Source organism: Mchenga conophoros, linkage group LG22 (genome assembly GCF_057382185.1).
Source record: "Mchenga conophoros isolate Kocher_MC1m ecotype Shallow Benthic linkage group LG22, M_conophoros_male_GT1.1, whole genome shotgun sequence".
NCBI lineage: Eukaryota > Metazoa > Chordata > Actinopteri > Cichliformes > Cichlidae > Mchenga > Mchenga conophoros.
In genome coordinates, this window is record NC_140546.1 from 3,436,527 (window position 1) to 3,459,640 (window position 23,114).

The 23,114-nt window shown below is 42.9% G+C and overlaps 1 protein-coding gene across 1 annotated transcript; it reads left to right on the forward strand.

Moving 5' to 3' along the window:
- The first annotated feature begins 234 nt into the window (after positions 1 to 234).
- Positions 235 to 11,343, forward strand: LOC146548546 (immunoglobulin kappa light chain-like). The gene is made up of 6 exons (XM_085263359.1): positions 235 to 286; positions 394 to 701; positions 2,076 to 2,213; positions 2,313 to 2,552; positions 5,944 to 5,989; positions 10,929 to 11,343. The coding sequence occupies exons 1-6, from the start codon at positions 235 to 237 to the stop codon at positions 11,252 to 11,254; spliced, it is 1,110 nt and encodes a 369-aa protein (XP_085119485.1). The 3' UTR covers positions 11,255 to 11,343.
- The last annotated feature ends 11,771 nt before the right edge of the window (positions 11,344 to 23,114 follow it).

Sequence of the window (23,114 nt, forward strand, 5' to 3'; positions counted from 1 at the left end):
TTGTACTGAAAAACTAAACTTTTTCATTTCAGAAGCTGATGAAAGCAAAACTGTGCAAAGAACAAATAATTACATGTCCTTGATTCAGATGATTTCCATAGAGAGGCACTTTGCATCAGCAGCACCATGCTCCAGTGCTCTGGGAGAGTTTATAGTCCTGAGAGTTGAACACTGGATGACTGACAGCTGTCCTTCATCACAACAGAAGCCACAGAAATCCTCCTCATCAAAAACATGACTTTGATCTGCGTCCTCATCTGGACTCTCCTCTGCTGCTGCTTCACAGGTAAAGTCCAGAGAATCAAACTCCTCTCCTCTATCAACATCTGTCCCTCTGAAATGAAGCCCACAAAACCATGAAGCTGCTTTATGTTTTTGTCTCTGTGTCCTCAGAGTCCAGAGGACAGATCACAGTGACTCAGCCTGGAGCAGTGAGCTCTGCTGTGGGAGGATCTGTGAGCATCAAGTGTACGACCAGTCAGAATGTTCAAAACTCTCAAGCTTTAGCCTGGTACCAACAGAAAGATGGAAAACCTCCCAGACGTATCATTTACTACACTAGCAATCGTGATTCAGGGATTCCAGCTCGTTTTACAGGCAGTGGATCAAACTCTGACTTCACTCTGACCATCAGTGGAGTCCAGACTGAAGATGCAGCAGTTTATTACTGTCAGAGTTATCATGTTATCAACAGTCAGCATGTGTTCACACAGTGAAAAACAGTCGTACAAAAACCTCCTTCAGCTGGAGAGGAACTGAGAAGAAGAAAATCTGAATAAACGACTGCTCAGAGACGTAAACTATTTCATAATTTAGTAAAGCTTTAATTATAATATTTGCATTTATTACATTTTAAATATTTTTTTTGCATTCAGTTTTATTGCATCAAATCAGATCAACAATTACTTTATGATGTTATATGTTGTAGATAAAGACCCTCCAATAATGTTCAATGAATTACCTGCAAAACAGTGAATTCTGGTATAAACCATCAACATATGAAATGTTTTCGATCTCTGGTTTCCAGAAAATAACCCCAAATATTAAGCTTGTGATAAAATAAACTCAATTCAGACTGTTTTTTCAAGATAGAAATACAGATTTGTATGGATTCAGCTTAATTATTTAAAATCAGGGCAGTGTAACATATAATGTGTAACAATTCATTTTTTTAAAACTACAGTACTGTTTCAGTCTAGTGCAGCAGTACATGACAGCATTAATAAATTTATGATACCCATTACATCCAAGCAGGGTGTGTTCTTGGCGCTTCAAAGCTCATCTTCTGTCATTCTGACTTTCAAATGCTGATTCATGCGATTATATATATCTCTTGTGTAGGTGCCGTTCTGTGCTTGGTGGAGAATACAAAAAGCTTTTCGATTTTATTGTAGAAATACAGACTGGTTGCCTAAGTTGCGAGGACATAAACGATGGTGCTGTCATGCCATCTGCGTGTGTGTGTTTGTGTACAAATACAGGTCAGATGGCCACATCAAGACTAGAAATTATGAAGAGGAAAGACATAATGTACGATTAACTTGGCTTCTACTTTAAAAAAAATATATATATTAAATGTGGAAATAACAATATAGTCAACCATTGCAGATTATTTGACACTGATTTTTTTATTTTGGTTGGCCTGGTTGGTGTATTTGTTAAACTCAAACTCAAGAACATGTTTACTCATTAGATTTTATTGTCTTTTAGAACAGACAGTAGACACAAAAGGATCAGTGCAGGGGCATTTGTTATGATTGTTGTATTTATGAGAGAATTTTTATTTTTTATTTTGTTGGATTTTTTTAAATATGAAAAGTAAAAGGAACAAAGAAACAAGGATGTTATGGCACACAAGCTTAGAGCTTTACCACAAGAAAAACAGCTCAGCGATTGACATTAGGACTGGGAACACTGGTCTCTCCTCAATATCTCTGAGACCAGATTCTGGGAGCCCTGGGCAGCCTCACAGGTCACAGAGCCCACCTTCATCCACTGGAGGGAGCCTCAGGGTGCTGCTCCAGTTGTAGAGGCCGTCGTTCTCCTGCACCACGGGGCTCCTGCTCTCTTCCCAGCTGATGCTGCCACTGCCATCCACCTTCCAGGACAGCGTCCAGTCTGAGGGGAAGCCCTTGTTGGCCAGACACATGAGCGTGGCCTTCCCCTGTTTCAGCTCCTTTTCGGAGGGACCCAGCACCTTCAGGGCGGGGCGGGTATCACCTAGGAAACACCAATCAGCTTAGAGGACACGAACCACAATTTGAATTTCTCCATTAAGAAGTTTCTGCCAGGTGTTTTTTCTGCTCCACCAGTCATTAACTAAGTGTAGGACCAGTCAGAATGTTAATAGTAATTGGTTATCCTGGTACCAACAGAAAGATGGAGGAGTTCCTAAACTGCTCATTTACTATATTAGCACTCGACAATCAGGGATTCCAGCTCGTTTTACAGGCAGTGGATCAAACTCTGACTTCACTCTGACCATCAGTGGAGTCCAGGCTGAAGATGCAGCAGTTTATTACTGTCAGAGTCAGCACTATCCTAACAGTCAGTGGGTGTTCACACAGTGAAAAACAGTCGTACAAAAACCTCCCTCACTAAGACTGAACAGAAACTGAAGTGACTGCTGCAGCTGGAAGATACTGCAGAGACTGATACAGTTCACTGAGGACACACACACACACACACACACACACACACACACACACACACGTAGAAAAATATTTAGTATACACCCAGGAATGCAGATACTATTATATATTGTACATATATTTATTAGTTTCAGATGTAGCCATTCTTGTATTTTGCTTGTTTACATTATTGTATTTTGCACAACTCTGTTGCTTGTGAAGCTCGCACACAAGAATTTCACTCACATGTGCTGTACCAATGTACCTGCACATGTGATGTGACAATAAAAGTGATTTGATTTGATTTGATTTGATTTGATTTGATCCGTACAGCAGAACGCTGCTGCAGGATTGCTCTCCCCCCGCTTCAGGACACCTACACCAGGAGATGCCAGACTAGAGCAGCACAGATACTGAAGGACCCGTCCCATCCTGGCAACAAACTGTTCCAACTTCTGCAATCTGGAAGAAGGTTCTGCATCATCCAGGCAAGGCCAGAGAGACTCAAGAGGAGCTTCTATCCCTAAGCCATCCGGGCCCTAAACCATAACTGGCTGTTGTTTTTTTCCCCACAATTTTAATTATAAGCTAGATATATTTCTACTAATGAAATTAGTTTGCAAACAGCAACAGGGATGAGTCAGTGAGTCAGTTGGGGTTGTGAATCATGATTCACGAGGCAGTAAAGTGATTCTCGAGTATTGAACGATTCGTTCATGATTCGCACATCACTAGTCCAGACACACGATTTAAATGTGATTAAATGGTGCAAAGGACTTTCATTTCACTGGGCACAAATCTGTCCAGGTTAAGTTAAGTTCAACCCCAAACCATTCTTCAAAAAATACTTATATTCAATAACATGTGAGCTGATAGATCCAAGTCCCTGTGTGAGTCAGTCAGATGATTTCCATAGAGGCACTTTGCATCAGCAGCACCATGCTCCAGTGCTCTGGGAGAGTTTATAGTCCTGAGAGTTGAACACTGGATGACTGACAGCTGTCCTTCATCACAACAGAAGCCACAGAAATCCTCCTCATCAAAAACATGACTTTGATCTGCGTCCTCATCTGGACTCTCCTCTGCTGCTGCTTCACAGGTAAAGTCCAGAGAATCAAACTCCTCTCCTCTATCAACATCTGTCCCTCTGAAATGAAGCCCACAAAACCATGAAGCTGCTTTATGTTTTTGTCTCTGTGTCCTCAGAGTCCAGAGGACAGATCACAGTGACTCAGCCTGGAGCAGTGAGCTCTGCTGTGGGAGGAACTGTGAGCATCAAGTGTACGACCAGTCAGAATATTTATAGCAATCATTTATCCTGGTACCAACAGAAAGATGGAGGAGTTCCTAAACTGCTCATTTACTACACTAGCAGTCGATATTCAGGGATTCCAGCTCGTTTTACAGGCAGTGGATCAAACTCTGACTTCACTCTGACCATCAGTGGAGTCCAGGCTGAAGATGCAGCAGTTTATTACTGTCAGAGTCAGCACTATCCTAACAGTCAGTGGGTGTTCACACAGTGAAAAACAGTCGTACAAAAACCTCCCTCACTAAGACTGAACAGAAACTGAAGTGACTGCTGCAGCTGGAAGATACTGCAGAGACTGATACAGTTCACTGAGGACACACACACACACACACACACACACACACACACACACACACACACACACACACACACACACACTTTATATTGCTGAAATATTTCTGCTTTCAGAATAAATTAGCATCAAAACATCCATCCATACCTTTACTATCTGCAGTGTCACATTCAGGAAGTGAATAAATAACAAGTCATAAAAAATGTCACTAGAATGAGCACATTGAGGCTTTTATTCTTCATTGAGAATAATATGCTCAAATATTTAGTGTGAACTCTGTAATCAGAATCAGAATCAGAAAGGGTTTTATTGCCAAATGTTGAGCGGGTTTACAACATTAGGAAATTGCTGCGGTGCTTCAGTGCAAACATACTGTTATAAATACTGTCATAAATTAAGCTTTAATAGACATGAAAATAAAAATGATAATAAGAATTAAAAGTGCTAAGTAGATAGATATATACCTGATATATACATGAGTGCAGGTGGAGATCAGTGCCAAACATGGAATGATGCAGTGAACACAGCGTAGGGTCATGTGTTAGTGGCGGGTACAGTCATGTGGTTATTGTTCATGTGTCCAACAGCAGAGGGGAAGAAACTGTTCTTATGGCAAGAGGTTCTGGTGCGAATGGACCGGAGCCTCCTGCCTGAGGGGAGCAGGTCAAACAGACTGTGTCCAGGGTGAGAAGGGTCAGCTGAGATCCGAGCTGCACGCCCCAGTGTCCTGGAGGTGTACAGGTCCTGCAGAGATGGGAGTCTGCAGCCAATCACCTTCTCAGCAGAGCGCACAACACGCTGCAGTCTCTGTTTGTCCCTGATAGTGGCTCCAGCGTACCACACGGTGATGGAGGAGGTGAGGATGGACTCGATGATTGCAGTGTAGAACTGCATCATCGTCCGTGTTGGCAGGTTGAATTTCTTCAGCTGCCTCAGGAAGTACATCCTCTGCTGGGCTTTCTTGATGACGGAGGTGATGGTGGGCTCCCACTTCAGGTCCTGGGTGATGGTGGTACCCAGGAAGCGGAATGAGTCCACAGAGGTGATGGGGGTGTCAGACAGGATGATGGGGGGGAGTGGGGCTGTGTGCTTCCTGAAGTCCACAATAATCTCCACTGTCTTCTGGGCATTCAGCACCAGGTTGTTGTGGCTGCACCAGGACACCAGACGTTCAACCTCCCTCCTGTAGGCAGACTCATCCCCGTCCGAGATGAGTCCAATAACGGTGGTGTCATCTGCAAACTTGATTAGCTTGACAGACTGGTGGGTGGAGGTGCAGCAGTTAGTATAAACACAATTGCTTGTGAAAAATAATGTAGTGATTTAAACTATGATGGTTATGGCTTATGCATTGCAGGGGCAGGCGTCGCGCAAGGAGGGTGTCTAGGGGGTCCGGGTGAGGAGTGGTGGGGAGAGAGTCCGGAATATACTTGGAGCAACGGCCCTGGCAGGGAGGCTGATGAAGGGCCACGATGAAGGGAGTGCAACTTGATAGCAGAAACCCAGTGTCCAGACAGAGATGCATCTCTCCTGTTTGTAAAGCGTGACAGCCAGGCAGGTACTAAGACAGGGAGAAAACACTGAGTAGAAATGCAGATGTTAGGGAAACTCTCAAGAGCTTGGCGGCCTAGAACTAACGTGGGTTAGCTGAAGATCTGGCAGAGGTCTGCTGTGAGTGCTGGTCTTAAATGCTGGTGACTTGATTGCAGTCAGGTTTGAAGGCTGATGGGAGTCTCCGCCTGAAGGTGGAGCCCAGTAGAGTGGAAAAACCCCGCACTCACCCAGACCATGACAGTTAAAACGTAAGATAAGATAAGATACCTTTATTAGTCCCACAAGGAGAAATTTCATGTTAAGGCTGCTGACGTATTGCACGCAATGGCAGCGCCATCTTACCCTCCAACCATACATACATTACCCAAAAACATCACATGGGGAAGACAGGTCAGAGAGGTATAACATGGAAAATGCACCACATGAGGAAAGATAAGGAGAAAAAAATAACTCCCCCCAGACTGAGCTCCAACAGGGAGATCAGTTTGAGAACAGAAAAAACACCTCTGCACATGAAAAAACTCTTAATACACCAAAGAAACACATGACAAGAAACAGGGGGGGGGGGGGTAAAGGGTGAGAGACAGCCAGTGTAGACAGCACATCCGGGCCTGTGTGCGCTGGTCTCCTTGATCCACCGTCAGCATCAGAGGAGAATAAGCGTCAAAGGCGTTTGGAGGGGGGATGAGTGCACATCTGCATGTGTATATATGTCTTTGTCTGTATGTGTGTGTGTCCAGAGTTCAGCTGAGACAGTGTCCTTCGCCCTGCCAGGCTAAGTAAACAGTCTTCCAGCCAACCCAGGTGGCCTTGCATGGAATGGGAAGAACAGTCTAAACACAGTCGTTATCAGGGTGTTGATGTTCAGCTCCAGCCTTGAGACCACAGCTGGCACAGAAGGGGTATCCGCATGAAGTGATGGTGGTTTTTACTTTAGTGAGAACAACTCATATGAATTTCAAAGCTGTTCTAACAGTCCGACACTGGTCTCTCAATCTCCCGTTGGAGAGCCGTGAGCTTCTCCATGATGTTATCAACCTTACGCTCCGTGATGTCGTCATTCTTGTGCTCAAAGAGCCGATTCTGAGAACTCACGACCGCAGTGAGCTGCTCCAAGATGTGATCCAGTTTGTGCTCAGAGGTCTTATTCTGAGTATTCACGGCAGCCGTAAGCTTCTCCAAGATCTTATCCATGCTGCACTCAATGAGCCCATTTTGAGAAACTCAGGCCTCGTCCCATCGTTTCAATCCCAGCGGGCAGCCTTGTGGGGGTTTGAACAGCCGGTTCCGCTTTCTTAATTCTTCGATAAGTCTGGGCCAAGCCAGCTCCGATCAGCAAGAACCCTGTTATCATTGTTCCGAATAGGTAGATATCTTCAGCACTCAGGCTCACCCAAGCCCAGACTTCTCGTTGAGAAAAGGGTGTCAATTGCATTCAGAGACCAGATTGATCAAATCCATAATTCCTCTTTTAGGTTTTAGAGAACAGACATGTTAAAAACACAACAGCCTTAAAAAATGCAGAATAGTTTGGCTCCAGAAGCAGGGTTCATACGTCATCACTTAAAGATTGGATATCCCACCTGCTGTGAATGTTTTAATGCAGTACAGTTGTTATTATTATCATTTGTCACATCCTGTTTGTGACAGTTAAAATAAATAACATTCATATAAGAAATAAAATTGTCTCGTGTAAACTGTGTGGTGCTACAGTGGCTTTTCCACATTTTGTCACATTACAGCCACAAACATAAATCAATTTTATTGGACTTCCAGGTGAAAGACCAACACAAAGTGGTGCACACGTGAAAAGTGGAACGAAAATCATACATGAATCCAAACATTTTTTACAAATAAATAACTGCAAAGTGGGGTGTGCGTAATTATTCAGCCCCCTTTGGTCTGAGTGCAGTCAGTTGCACATAGACGTTGCCTGATGAGTGCTAATGACTAAATAGATGCACCTGTGTGTAATCTAATGTCAGTACAAATACAGCTGCTCTGTGACGGCCTCAGAGGTTGTCTAAGAGAATATTGGGAGCAACAACACCATGAAGTCCAAAGAACACACCAGACAGGTCAGGGATGAAGTTACTGAGAAATTTAAAGCAGGCTTAGGCTACAAAACGCTATGTGTGGCGGAAAACTAACACTGCACATCACTCTGAACACACCATCCCCACTGTCAGATATGGTGGTGGCAGCATCATGCTCTGGGGGGGCTTCTCTTCAGCAGCGACAGGGAAGCTGGTCAGAGTTGATGGGAAGATGGATGGAGCCAAATACAGGGCAATCTTGGAAGAAAACCTCTTGGAGTCTGCAAAAGACTTGAGACTGGGGCGGAGGTTCCCCTTCCAGCAGGACAACCACCCTAAACATAAAGCCAGGGCAACAATGGGATGGTTTAAAACAAAACATATCCATGTGCTAGAATGGCCCAGTCAAAGTCCAGATCTAAATCCAATCGAGAATCTGTGGCAAGATCTGAAAACTGCTGTTCACAAACGCTGTCCATCTGATCTGACTGAGCTGGAGCTGTTTTACAAAGAAGAATGGGCAAAGATTTCAGTCTGTAGATGTGCAAAGCTGGTAGAGACAGACCCTAAAAGACTGGCAGCTGGAACTGCAGCAAAAGCTGGTTCTACAAAGTATTGACTCAGGGGGCTGAATAATTACGCACAACTCACTTTGCAGTTATTTATTTGTAAAAAATGTTTGGATTCATGTATGATTTTCGTTCCACTTCTCACGTGTGCACCACTTTGTGTTGGTCTTTCACCTGGAATTCCAATAAAATTGATTCATGTTTGTGGCTGAAATGTGACAAAATGTGGAAAAGTTCGAATACTTTTGCAAGCCACTGTAAATAGGCCTATACTGCTGTACTTTAATGTCGGTCATAAGGGTGGTACTTCAAGAGACATATGTTATGAGGTGGTCCTCACTGTGAAAAGTTTGAGAACCACTGATCTAAAGACACTGAGTGTTTGTGAGAACACGTAAAACTGTTTTGATGTATTTGTGCAGTTTGAGGTTTTGTGAATGTAGATTGAAAATTCAATTTAATGTTTAGAGTTTTGAGGAAGAAGGTGGAAGTTTCGTGGTCCGGAGTCTGTGGACTCCATGTTTATGTTTTAGGTTAATTAATATTCTGTGGTTTTGTTTATTTTGGGTTATTTGTGATTGTTCAGAGTTTAATGTTCTCTGTTCCTCGATTGTGTTTTGCTTAGTATTTTTGGTTCTATGGTAATGTTTTCAGGTTACATCCTCCCAGTCTCGTCTAATTAGAATCAACTCTTCCTCCTGTCTGTCATTTCCTTGTTTCCTTGTGTGTGTATATTAGTGTGTGTTTGCCTCTTTGCTCTTTGTTGGAGCATCTGCGTCTCACTGGTGTTTCATCCGCATCTCGTTTCCTGCTGGCCATCCCCTGTGTTGTCTCAGTCTCCTCACGTTTCATGTTTGGTTTGTAGTTTTCCCCAAGTTTTGTTCACGCCATACCCGTTCCTGTTATGTGCTTCACTTACGTTAAATAAAACTCACTCCCTGAATCTGAGTCTGCGTTTGGGTCCTTCCAATAAAACCTGCAGCTGTGACAGGGAGCTTTTGTAGTGATGTATCTTAACAACTATAAAATGTAAATTCTCAAATTATATTTTTGGAACTTTATTTTATTGTGTTTATTTTAATTTTAAAATTATACTATTAATATGTTATAAAGCTGTGATGAAAACAATTCATATTGTTGAGTTTGTTTGTTTCAGAGTCAGAGAGCCGTGTCTCTCTACAGTCAGAGGTTTTTGTACGGCGCCTCAATGAGTTTGTATCACTGTGGTGGACTTTTGGTGGAGGAACCAGACTGGAATTTGGAAGTAAGTCGAACTTAAACCTCTTTTATTTTATCAGATTTCTTTCTTGTGGTTATCTTGACTTTTCTGTTCAGTGTGCCAGAAAACAAAAATCATTAAAATAGTTTTTAGATCAATTTTCATGAAGACACAAAGTTAGCTTCAGAATAAATGTTAAAATCAATATTAACAAATAATATAAAACATCAGAGTGGACTTGAGGATTATTGAGATATATATATATGTCTGGTTAACTCTTGAGAGCTTTTGGTTTTAATTTAGTCTGTTAGAGTCAGAGAGCCGTGTCTCTACAGTCAGAGGTTTTTGTGCAGCGGCTCAGTGAGTTTGTATCACTGTGGTGGACTTTTGGTGGAGGAACCAGACTGGAATTTGGAAGTAAGATTATAAAGTTTTTAAAGAAACTACATCGAGGTTTAAATGTTAGCTTTATAACAATGAAGTATTCATGTAGAGGTAATATTATAACTATTATACACTGGAGGCTGACTCCATCAGCTTTAATTAGATTTTATGTCGACATTTCTGACATAAAGACGATGCATTGTGTAAATAATATAAACTGTCATCAGCCTGTGATTATTTTCTAGTTTGAAATCACAGTCACTGTTTCTAAGATGAATTAAATGTAACTGTTGTCCTCAAGTTAAACAGAGTGAAGATAAAGATTTCTGGTCTTTTACTTAGTCAGTAAAAATGTAGAATTTGCTTAGAAATCATAAAAGCACTACAATAAATGACTGAAATTCACATGAGGTAAGTAGAAAACTTGTGTATTATACAGAACGGAGGTTTTTGAAGCTTAACATCTTGTATAATTGTTGCCATATCTGCTTCTTTTATTGCCAGAAGTTAAAGATGGGCATTTGACAGTGTGCAGCACGTCTGGTGTTTCTGTTGTAGCAGATATCATTTCAAATGTCATTAAAATCATGTAAGCAGTAAAAGAAATTAATCCACATCATTCAAGTAGTGCTATTAAGTTTCTTATCTCCAACAAGTGATGTGTTATAGATAACTGATGACTTTGAAGCTAAAATAGTTTTGTAAATGTTTCCACATCTGCTTCTTTTATTTCCAGTGTAGTTTGAACATATTTCAGCTCAAACTGTGTGATGATTCTCTCTGTGCTGATATGCATGAGAGGTTTCTTAAAGGGAAGTGAAACAATGTGTGAGTGAATGACTGGTGGAGCAGAAAAAACACCTGACAGAAACTTCTTAACAGAGAAATTCAAATTGTGGTTCCTGTCCTCTAAGCTGATTGGTGTTTCCTAGGTGATGCCCGCCCCGCCCTGAAGGTGCTGGGTCCCTCCAGTGAGGAGCTGAAACAGGGGGAGGCCACGCTCATGTGTGTGGCCAACAAGGGCTTCCCCTCAGACTGGAGTCTGTCCTGGAAGGTGGATGGCAGTGGCAGCATCAGCTGGGAGGAGAGCAGGAGCCCCGTGGTGCAGGAGAACGACGGCCTCTACAGCTGGAGCAGCACCCTGAGGCTCCCTGCAGACCACTGGATGAAGGTGGGCTCTGTGACCTGTGAGGCCACCCAGGGCTCCCAGACTCTGGTCTCAGAGCCACTGATGAGAGACCAGTGTCCCCAGTCCTGAACTATATGTGACTTTTATGCTGGTCTTACTTTCACACTGCATTCTGTAGCTTTTTTTTTTCCAATTTCTTCTCTCATTTTTGATTTGCTTTGTTTAAAGTTTAAAGTTTGTTTAAAGTTTTAAAGAATAAAAAAAATCTACATTAAATAAGAATCGAGTGTTTGTCTTACTTTTGTGGTGATGTCAATATTAAACTCTAAATAATGATTTCCAGGATTCTTATTGGAAACCAGTGTGCTATCTGTAGTCTATATGAGTCAGTAGAATTAAGCCACTTTGAATACATGAAGTTAAGCGAAGTTTATGTTAAAGAATAAGTGCGAAGGGGAATTGATAAGAACTTAGAGATTATGATTTTATTACTGAGAATATTGAGTGACACCGCCGTTATTCATGCAAAGTCATTGCATGCTGTTTAATGAATGTTTCAGCATGTTGTAGCTTGTTATATAAAGCAATTTGAGTTCTCAGGTGGAGTAGAAAAGCACAATATAAGAATGAGTCAAATGATCAGTGTTGAGGTATCTTAAAGTATTCTATTATGCAGAGTACTTTTTTAAAGTAATGCAGTACATTATTTTGGTGTTTTTCTGTAAAATCACCTGAAACACACCATCTCATAACTATCATTTAACAGTAAGAACTTATAGGCTACAGTCCCTCATGCTAATATAAATCCCTATCCTAATGAGGACACACATACAGTGGCTTGCAAAAGTATCCGGCCCCCTTGAACTGTCCCACATTTTGTCACATTACAGCCACAAACATGAATCAATTATTTATTGGAATTGCAAGACAAAGTTATCAGACTAGTATTGAACAGCAAAAAAGAAAAAATATACAAACCTGAGAAAACTGGACTTAAAATTTCTATTGGAAGTATTTTTATAAGTTATGCAGACAATTGTGACTCACTGATTTTGGTGATTTATTGTGTTTTTTTCTCTTTCTTTAGGAAATGTTTTCATAATGAGCAATATTCAGCAGCAGTCAGTTCAGTTTCTGTTCAGTCTGACTGAGGGAGGTTTTTGTACGACTGTTTTTCACTGTGTGAACACCCACTGACTGTTAGGATAGTGCTGACTCTGACAGTAATAAACTGCTGCATCTTCAGCCTGGACTCCACTGATGGTCAGAGTGAAGTCAGAGTTTGATCCACTGCCTGTAAAACGAGCTGGAATCCCTGATTGTCGAGTGCTAGCAAGGTAAATGAGCAGTTTAGGAACTCCTCCATCTTTCTGTTGGTACCAGGCTAAAAGATGGTAGTTGCTCCAAACATGAACATTCTGACTGGTCGTACACTTGATGCTCACAGATCCTCCCACAGTAGAGCTCACTGCTCCAGGCTGAGTCACTGTGATCTGTCCTCTGGACTCTGAGGACACAGAGACAAAAACATAAAGCAGCTTCATGGTTTTGTGGGCTTCATTTCAGAGGGACAGATGTTGATAGAGGAGAGGAGTTTGATTCTCTGGACTTTACCTGTGAAGCAGCAGCAGAGGAGAGTCCAGATGAGGACGCAGATCAAAGTCATGTTTTTGATGAGGAGGATTTCTGTGGCTTCTGTTGTGATGAAGGACAGCTGTCAGTCATCCAGTGTTCAACTCTCAGGACTATAAACTCTCCCAGAGCACTGGAGCATGGTGCTGCTGATGCAAAGTGCCTCTCTATGGAAATGATCTGACTGTAAGACAGATTCAGTTGGTCTGAAGAATCATTTATAAGTGGATCTCTCAGTTTATTGCAGTTATTTTTGGGAATATTTCAAGCTTTTTTCTTTCCTTTCTTTTTTGTTTTGGTTTAATTTTTTTGGTGGGGGGTATCTTAACCCAAGTAATCACCTTTCTACCATAGGAAAGAAGTTTGAAGAAGCTGCTACAATTAAAATGTAATTAAATTAAAATTAAAATATGCTTTTATATTCTTTGGAAGACTACAGGGAGACTTCGCTTCCATGTCATAAATACTGTGTTTTTCCAGTTTGTGTTTTATCGAGTATTATGCTAACCCGCAGTGAGGTAGTTTATTTTCTTTAAGACATGACAGCAAAGCTTAGGAAAAATCATTGTGTGATTCTCGTTATAGCTTTAACACTTATTGCTTTAACAGCAGGATGGTCCTGGGTTCATCCAGGCTGGGGACTTTCTTTGTGGAGGGTGCAGGTTCCTCCAGTGTTTCTGTGGCCTCTCTCCGGTTTCCTTCCACATCCAAAGACATGCAGATACTGTGGTTATGTTAACTGGTGACTCTAAATTGATCAAACGTGAAAATGTGAGTATGAATGGTTGTCCATCTCTTTATCTATCCTGGGTGTATCCTGTCTCTTTTCCCAATAGCATCTGAGAGAGGCTCCAGCATCCTCTTCACTTAGTCCTGAATCTGCATGGACCCACATGCTCCTGGTCCCAAATAATTCTGATATTTTAATAGAACAGAGCAGATATTAACTAAACTTCATGCAAGAGGGAAAATGTCAGGATAAGACACATTACTTGACTCATGAAGTCAACTTTTGCATGAAATGAAACTTGAGAAAACTGATAACTAAAAGTCAAAGGCATTTTGAAGCAGCTCAAACTATAAACATTAATGTGATTCAGGCACTGTTGGAAATCTCTATATCATAATTGTGTCATAATCCATCAGTATTTCAAAGTGTATGCTCTCCTGCTCCCTTTAAGTCACTGTAATCCACTTTTTCAACAAACTCATTAGTTCCTGGGTGTTTTCAAAATAAAAGCTTTCTACCATCTTACTGGTCAGAAACACTTTATTTCTACAGGTTTTCCTTGTGAAACAGTTGTGGGAACTAAATAATATTCCGTTCAGTCCAATTCAGTTTTATTTATGTAACATCAACTCACAACAGTCACTATTGTAACATAAAAAAAGACTTACAAGAATACAGGACAACCCCAACAATCAGAGAGCCCCCTATGAGCAAACATTTTTCAGGATGATTTTTGATGACGATACTAATAGCATGAGATGTCACATCATTTAAAATTCTAAATGTTTCGTGCATTTCCAACAATCTCAGCTGTAAAAGTAATTCTGTGAATATGATCGTCCTTATCAATCATAACTATTCAAACACAGTAAAGTCCTCGATTTTAATCAAATGGCTGTGATTCACTAGACTGCCACTGACTGGCTGTCTCTTCTCATTATAGTGACTCTGTGTAACTCCACCCAGGCCGCTGCCCCTTTCCCCCTCCCCAGGATCTGTACTTAAACTCTTGCATCAAGTCATAGCACACTGTCTGAGTTTCACGTTTCATAGTTCCCAGTTCGTAGCCTTTATAGTTCCTGCATTGTAATTAAACTAGGCACTGTAGATAAAGCACTGTATTCACGTCAGTTTTGCCTACTGTTTTGTGATGACCCTCCTCCGAGATCCCCTCCTATCAAAGGGAAATACACCGCTCTGAAGGCGCTGCTGCTGCGGCACTACTCCCCCTCCGATGCACAGCGGGCTGAGAAACTCCTCTCTCTCTCTCTGGCCTGGGTGATGGTACCGCTCTCGAACTCTTGGAGAGCACGCTGTCCTTGCTAGGAACGGATGACAGCGGAGTTTTAAGGCCCAGCGAAATGAGCCCGCCTGTGCTCTGTAGCGGCCATGACCGCTGGCGATAAGGAAAGGCTGCACTTCATAGAGGACTCATACTCGGGGAGACGTTTTCTGGTTGACTCCGGCTCCCAGAAGAGCCTCGGGAACGCTCGTGTCGTCTTTGCATACCTCCACAATGGTATATTATTTAATCTTAATAAAAATATGGAGATTTCTCGCGTACCACCAGAGAGAGGCCAAGTACCACTTGTGGTATGTGAACCACAGTTTGAGAAAGACTGCTTTACATCATGCACAGAACCAGTTAAAATGATAATACTGCTGAGCATTACACACTACATCACAAAACAGATAATAACATGTTCAGGACATGACAGTCGAGTCTTTCCAGTCTCACAGGTTGTCCTGTTATTCTACAAAACATTTTAACAAGTGATATGTGCGCTGTGGTCATGTTTAACTTTTCCACCCTGTGGTCAGCATCGTGCATCAATGTGAATCACTGCAAGGTTTTTTGTACTGAGTGAGTTTTTCAAAACTCTAAAATAACTTTTACAAATTGTTCCTTTTTTTTTTTTTTAATTTCACCTTTGAGGCCATGTTTGCATGCACAGGTGTAGTTTGAAAAACATTGACTTTTATATTTATTCTGGCCTATTTTTTACACGTGAACAGCACTTTAATTTGTTGACAGGTCATTTTCTAACTTCTTTCAGGGTGAAGATTCTCAGAAACTATGTTCATGTTTTTGTGAGTAGATAAGTACAGTATTTCTTTTCTTTTTTTTATGTGAACAAAATCAGATTGTGTCTTACAAGGACAAATGTGTGTGCTTTTATCTTCAGACAACACTGTCTTATAGGTAGCATGTTTTTTTGGCATTTTTGGCATTTTTCCCATCATTGGATAGTAAAACAGTGAAGACAGACAGGAAAGGGCCACAGGTTAGACTCAAATCCAGGCTGCTGCCCCCTCCCATCACCCACTGCGCTAAACTGGACAGTCCTGATTGGCTAACACTTGGATTGGGGTGAGGAAATCTCCTTTCCAAAAAAATCATTCTTTTGAAATAAATTACAGTGGACATTGTGAAAAACTGATTAACTGATAAACAGCATCAACTATTTGAGCCAAGTAGCTGTTGTATTCAGTCAGATCATTTCCATAGAGAGGCACTTTGCATCAGCAGCACCATGCTCCAGTGCTCTGGGAGAGTTTATAGTCCTGAGAGTTGAACACTGGATGACTGACAGCTGTCCTTCATCACAACAGAAGCCACAGAAATCCTCCTCATCAAAAACATGACTTTGATCTGCGTCCTCATCTGGACTCTCCTCTGCTGCTGCTTCACAGGTAAAGTCCAGAGAATCAAACTCCTCTCCTCTATCAACATCTGTCCCTCTGAAATGAAGCCCACAAAACCATGAAGCTGCTTTATGTTTTTGTCTCTGTGTCCTCAGAGTCCAGAGGACAGATCACAGTGACTCAGCCTGGAGCAGTGAGCTCTGCTGTGGGAGGATCTGTGAGCATCAAGTGTAGGACCAGTCAGAATGTTCATGGCAACAACCATTTAGCCTGGTACCAACAGAAAGATGGAGGAGTTCCTAAACTGCTCATTTACTATGCTAGCACTCGACAATCAGGGATTCCAGCTCGTTTTACAGGCAGTGGATCAAACTCTGACTTCACTCTGACCATCAGTGGAGTCCAGGCTGAAGATGCAGCAGTTTATTACTGTCAGAGTCTCCATAACATTAACAGTCAGTGGGTGTTCACACAGTGAAAAACAGTCGTACAAAAACCTCCCTCAGTCAGACTGAACAGAAACTGAAGTGACTGCTGCAGCTGGAAGATACTGCAGAGACTGATACAGTTCACTGAGGACACACACACACACACACACACACACACACACACACACACACACACACACACACACACACACACACACACACACACACACACTGTAATGAGAGATAATATAACTTGAAATAATTGAAATACAGACACAATTGAATACACAAACAAAAGGTATCAAGCTGTGTTGACTTTATCCCAAAAATTTGAATCTGTTCATCTGGTCATAGCGTCACTCATCCAAGTGACTTCTTCAGTCTCAGCTGACTGCAGGTTTCCCCAACCTTATAAACAGGACATTTCCACAATGACTGAAACCAGCACCACTGAGTGAAAAATGGGCTGTGAGGTCAGTTCCTTGATCATTAATATGCAAATTTTCATGGCCATTGATCAGTGGTCTTTGATTATACTATAGTGTGGATGGAGGAACCAGGAGTTACACAGAGTCAACATGAAAAACACACTAACTTCATTTTCTTTTCTTTCTTTCTTGAGGTGAAACGTCTTCAAGCAACTCAAAGAAGTCCAGACGCTTTTCTTTCCAAGCTCCTTAGACCACGATGACCTTCACAGACATATTTTCTTTCTTTTCCATTTCTAACACAGGTTTACAGGCCCGGAGCGAGGCTGCTCCAGAGGAGAAATCCTGAAATTATTTAAGAGACTTAGCTTTGTCCGTTTTCTTGTTCTGCTAATTAAGTTAAATTGATGCATGGCAAGGACCTTTAACACCAGAGAGTGTTACAGCAGAAACTCATCCCAAGGTGGAAACTCCAGACTGAGACTGGATGAGAAGTCATGAAAGAACCAGTGAGAAGCAGGGACCATTCCAGTCACAGCTGAGAGCCCAGACAGAGGTTAAGGTGGAAGGTTGTGCCACTTGAGTTCCTAGCAGTTGTCACAAGAAGTTTTCAGAACCACAATAATAATCCAAAGGTCGAAAGGATTTCTGTGTTGATGTTGAGGAAGACAACAAGGGTCTATGTACTTTGCCCTTTCAACCTAAAGCTGCGTTGGAACAGAGAGTGAGGGGTGAAAGAGCGCCCTCCTCCAACGAGAGAGTGCCAAGCTCCAACTGAGTAACGTGCAGAGAGGGATCAGCGATGGAATGTGGATAACACCTGATTAAACAGTCAGGCTGGTCTTGCCTGAAAGGTTCAGTGTGTTTTTAAGTTCTGGTGGTCACTGGTGTGACTTTTCTAGTCATTTTACAAATGATATGCATTTACATGATTCTCCACACATCACAAATACAGGGAGTCGTGATCCTGATTAAAAATGACTGACAAATTACTTGTGCACATTTTGTATGACAGCTAGACCGTTTCTCTAGTACACCAGTTATCTTAGCCACAGTTTCTCATGAATGGACATCATGTTTCCATGTGTAATTTGATATTTTTGGAAGTTTTTTCTTTTTATCATTATTGTTATCTTTTGCATATGGAAGTTTAGGCTATGATGACGATTGGAGATGAACAAAAGGGTGGAGAGGAGAATAGTGAAGTGAGGATGCACATAGTGAAACCTCTTTGAGTGTACAATGGTGTTGATGTGATATACAGAATGTCAGAAAAGAAATGTCTGTTATTGATGTGATTAGCAGAGTAATCCAAAGAGTGGGAATGTGCTGGAAATTTCACATTTGTCACATGTTTTAGTAATATCACCCCCGGGGCTACCCGCAACAGCAAGCCGCAGGAGGAGACGTTGCGAGCGGAGGCAGAAGAGAGGCAAGCGGGGAGGCCTGTGGGCACGGCTAAAGACTAGTCTGTTTAAACCACCACTCCCGATCATATTCCTCTCCAACGCCCGTTCAATCCGTTACAAACTGGATGAAATACGACTGCAGATCGCCACTCGACGGACTTTTAATAACTGTTCGTGCATGATTTTCACTGAAACCTGGCTGGACAGCGCCATTCCCGATGCGGCTATCGATCTAGCAGGCCGCACCGCCTATCGAGCCGACAGGTCTGCGGACTCGGGTAAGAAGACTGGCGGGGGGCTGTGCATCTATATTAACAACCTTTGGTGCATGAACGTCACGGTAACGGAAAAACTGTGCAGTATAGAGGTAGAACTGTTGTTGTTAAAGTGCCGTCCATTCTATCTCCCTCGGGAATTTTCTGCTGTTTACATCTGCGCTGTTTACATTCCACCAGATGCTAATGCTAAGCTAGCGTTAGCACAATTGAGCAGCAGCATCAATAACAGCCTGGTAGCACACCCGGACAGTGTCTTTATTGCGGCTGGGGATTTTAACCACGCGGACCTGAAATCTGTACTTCACAATTTCCACCGTAATGTGAATTGTGCTACCAGAGGAGATAGAACGTTGGACCAGGTGTACACCAACATGGCGAATGCGTACAGAGCCCAGGCTTATCCCCACCTGGGTCTGTCAGACCATCTCTCCCTTCTGCTACACCCAATATACACACAAAAGATCAAGAGCACTGGGATTACAACCAAAACCGTGAGAACATGGCCGCAGGATGCTATTCCGATGCTTCAGGACTGTTTCCACTGCACAGACTGGGATGTATTCAAGGTGCAGGACACTGACAATCGTGTCGCATTGGATAGTTACACCTCCACTGTCTTGGACTACATCTGTTTCTGTGTGGACAATGTAACAACTTGGAAACGATTCCGTGTGTTCCCTAATAATCCACCCTGGATGACACACGGAGTTCAACAACTTATTCGAACAAGGAACAACGCTTTCAAATCCGGGGACTAGGAGGCATACAGTGCTGCCAGGGCCAACCTGAGAAGAGGCATCAAGACTGCCAAGCAGCAGCACAGGAGGCGTATCGAGGCCAGGTTTGAGAACAACACAAACCCAAGGCAGGTCTGGGAGGGCATCAGGGCTATCACGGACTACAAAAGAAGAACACCATCACCCTCAGCCGACAGTTCTACTCTGGCTGAGGATCTAAATCTCTTTTATGCCCGTTTTGACAGGGAGAACACCGACCCTGTCCTGTCCCCTCTCCCCTCAACTGACCCTGCTCCGGTCCTGAGCACTCATGAGCTGAGGCGTGTGTTCCGGAGCATTAACACCAGGAAGGCGGCCGGGTCGGATGGAGTGCTGGGCCGGGTGCTAAAAGACTGTGCTGCGGACCTGGCGGACGTCTTCACCTCTATATATAACACCTCGTTGTCCTGTTCACTGGTACCATCCTGTTTCAAAGCAGCAACCATCGTTCCCATCCCAAAACAGTCAAATGTCACATGTCTGAACGATTTCAGACCTGTGGCACTCACCCCCATTCCCGCCAAATGCCTGGAGAGACTGGTCATTAAACACATCAGAGCTGCTTTTCCACCATCCCTGGACTCGCACCAGTTTGCATACAGGGAGAACCGGTCAACCGAGGATGCGATCGCCACAGTGCTGCACACATTACTGAAGCACTTGGAACACAGGAATACCTATGCACGGCTCCTCTTTGTAGACTACAGCTCGGCTTTTAATACCATCCGGCCATACAAACTCCGTCCCAAACTCCACCAACTGGGACTTAACTCCTCTCTGTGCAACTGGATTGTGGACTTCCTCACTAACCGTAGACAGAGTGTCAGAGTGGGTAAGAACACCTCTTCCACCCTTGTGGTCAACACCGGTGCCCCTCAGGGGTGTGTTCTGAGCCCTCTGCTATACACTCTCTTCACCCATGACTGTATTTCCTCCTGCGCGTCCAATCTCCTTGTTAAGTTTGCAGATGACACTACAGTGCTCGGACTTATATCCAACAATGATGAGACAAACTATAGGACAGAGGTGCAACAACTAGAGTCATGGTGCCACGACAATAACTTGGTCTTAAACACCAAAAAGACCAAGGAGATCATTGTAGATTTCCGGAAGAGGGGTCATAACAACCATCTGCCTCTCTTCATTGGCAGTGAGGCGGTGGAGAGGGTGAGCAGTTTTAAATTCTTGGGGGTAACTGTGACCGAGGACCTGTCCTGGGGCAACCATATCACCTCAGTTGTACGGAAGGCCCAACAGCGCCTCTACTACCTGAGGAGACTGCGGAGCGCACACATTCCCAGATCTCTGATGTTGAACTTCTACAACTGTGCCATCAGCAGCGTTCTGACGTATGGATTTCTAGTGTGGTTCCCCAGCTGCACCAAGGCCGATCAGCAAGCACTCCAGCGGGTGGTGAAGGAAGCTGGCAGAATTATTGGAACAAGTCTGCCAGAGATCAGTAATATCTTCCCCACTCGCTGTCTGAGGAGGGTGCACAGTATCCTGCGGGACCAACATCACCCTGCGCGCCACCTTTTCCATCTGCTGCCCTCAGGGAGAAGGTACAGGTCTATACAGGCCAGAACATCCAGACTGGCCAACAGCCTGTATCCACAGGCTGTGAGGCTCCTGAACTCTCTGCCCCCCTCTCACGGACAATAACCATATCCAACTTCTTAATAGCAATGAACTGGTCTGCATTGGTGCATCATATCTTTATTCTCTTCCCCCCCCTGCCCCCCCCCCCCCTCTTTCTTAAATAGATAACTATCATATCTGATATCATATCTCACAGTACAATAATATTGAATGGGTTGCATTGTTGTATTTTGTCATGTTTCTCAGGTCTTTGTCTGAATTTCTACGAACATTATTGCTAAGGATTGTCTTATTGCATTGGAGTCACACTGGGTTAAATATGTACACTTGGGTTTTAAGGGGTATTTATTATTTTCTTCTTTTTTTTGGGTTGTATGGAAGCCCCAAACGCAATTTCATTGTTCTTGACAATGACAATAAATAAATAAATACTAAATGTGGAGAAGCGTTTAGCTTTAACTCTATTACACAAAGTTAGGCGAGTTAACTTTCGTGAGAAAGTTGGTGACACCCAGAGGGGGAGGATCCAACAGGTGGTGAAGTCTTTTGTTAATCAGGTCTTTGAGGATGGGGTGAAGAGGCAAGGAGCAGTCTCTATGTGACACTGGAAGAGGAGACAAGGTTGTAAACTCTCTCTCTGAGGGTTCAAGGGTGTGAACAACAACTGTGGAAATGCCTTCTTCTTGACTGTATTTAAAGAGGGCTGCTATTCATCTTTAGGCTACGTCCACACTAGCCCGGATAGATTTGAAAACGCTCTGCGTCCACACTAGGGTTTTCAGTCGTTTTTACAGAGTTGTGCATCCACATTGAAACGCTTACATTCCAGTACTGTGCATGGGCTGAAGGAAGGACAATACTCGGTGTATAAATGCTCAATCAACAATCCTGTATTCCATACAATTCAACACTTTAAGAGCACAAACCATCCGGATGGGGAGACATGCAAGAAGAGGGTCACAGCAAGTCTCAAAATGGTGGAGCGTTACCCAAAGCTTTTATAGCCTCTGTTGACCCCACCTAGTCGTAAAAAGCTCAAACTTACCCTCTAACTCTCAGTGAGCCTGTGTTATGACCTTGGCTCCCTGCCTATCTGCTTCCAACAAGGGGGTGAGCTCCTGTGGAATGTGCTCTGTGCTCTCTGCACACAGTATTCTCTTCTTAACTCAGCAGTATGAAATGCCATGAAACAGTGTAACTCACTCACAGTAAATCAACATTATAGGATAATACAAACCTATCTAATGAATCTAATGATTTTCTAATGATTCTTTTGTAATTCAGAAGCATAGTGCAAACTAGAACTACAACTACATACTAATTATACTCTCTATAATAAGGAGTATGGTGTGGCTTACAGCAGTACAATGATTCACTCATTTCGATTATAGACACATGATAAAATAATAATCTCACAGCACACACACAAAGGAACCCTCAGACCAAACATACTTCAAAACAAACATCACATTGGGAAGACAGGTCAGAGAGGTAGGCTGATAAGAAAAACAACAAAAATACACAACATGAGGCGAGAGGAGGAAAAAAAAGCTCCACCCAGACTGAGCTTCTGATGGGAGAACAACAAAAAACACCTCAGCACAAAAGCACATGAATCTTAATACACCATAGAAGCACATGACAAGCAACAGGTGTGAGTAAAGGGTGAGAGTAAGTCGGTGTAGACAGCACATCCGGTCCTGCAGCATGCGCTGGGACTAGACCCGCCGTCTGACCTCAGCCTTGGAGATAAGCGTTCAAAGGTGTTTGGAATCCAGGATGGGGGACACAGGATGGGAACGAAGAGTCTACAGAGTCTGTCTTCAGAAACAGAGTTTTTTGTTGGTCAGCTCCAGCCTTGAGACCACAGGTGGCGCCGATATGGTGGCCACATGAAATGATGGTGGTTTCCTTTAGTGCGAACAAGTGCATGTCAATTTTACAGTCGATCTAAATGTCCATCACGGGTCTCTCAATCTCCCATTGGAGATTTTGCGCTCAAAGACCATTTGTTAACTGTCTATAAATTCTACAGGGTTCATGTGAGTCACATGCTAAATATG

Bases quoted from the DNA above. Each gene is read 5' to 3' on its own strand.
- LOC146548546 (XM_085263359.1), top strand. From the start codon at position 235: ATGACTTTGATCTGCGTCCTCATCTGGACTCTCCTCTGCTGCTGCTTC. The intron at 2,553-5,943 runs TGGGTGTTCACA...ACTTGATTGCAG, and splicing joins AGCACTATCCTAACAGTCAG to TCAGGTTTGAAGGCTGATGG. The intron at 5,990-10,928 runs GTAGAGTGGAAA...GGTGTTTCCTAG, and splicing joins CCGCCTGAAGGTGGAGCCCA to GTGATGCCCGCCCCGCCCTG.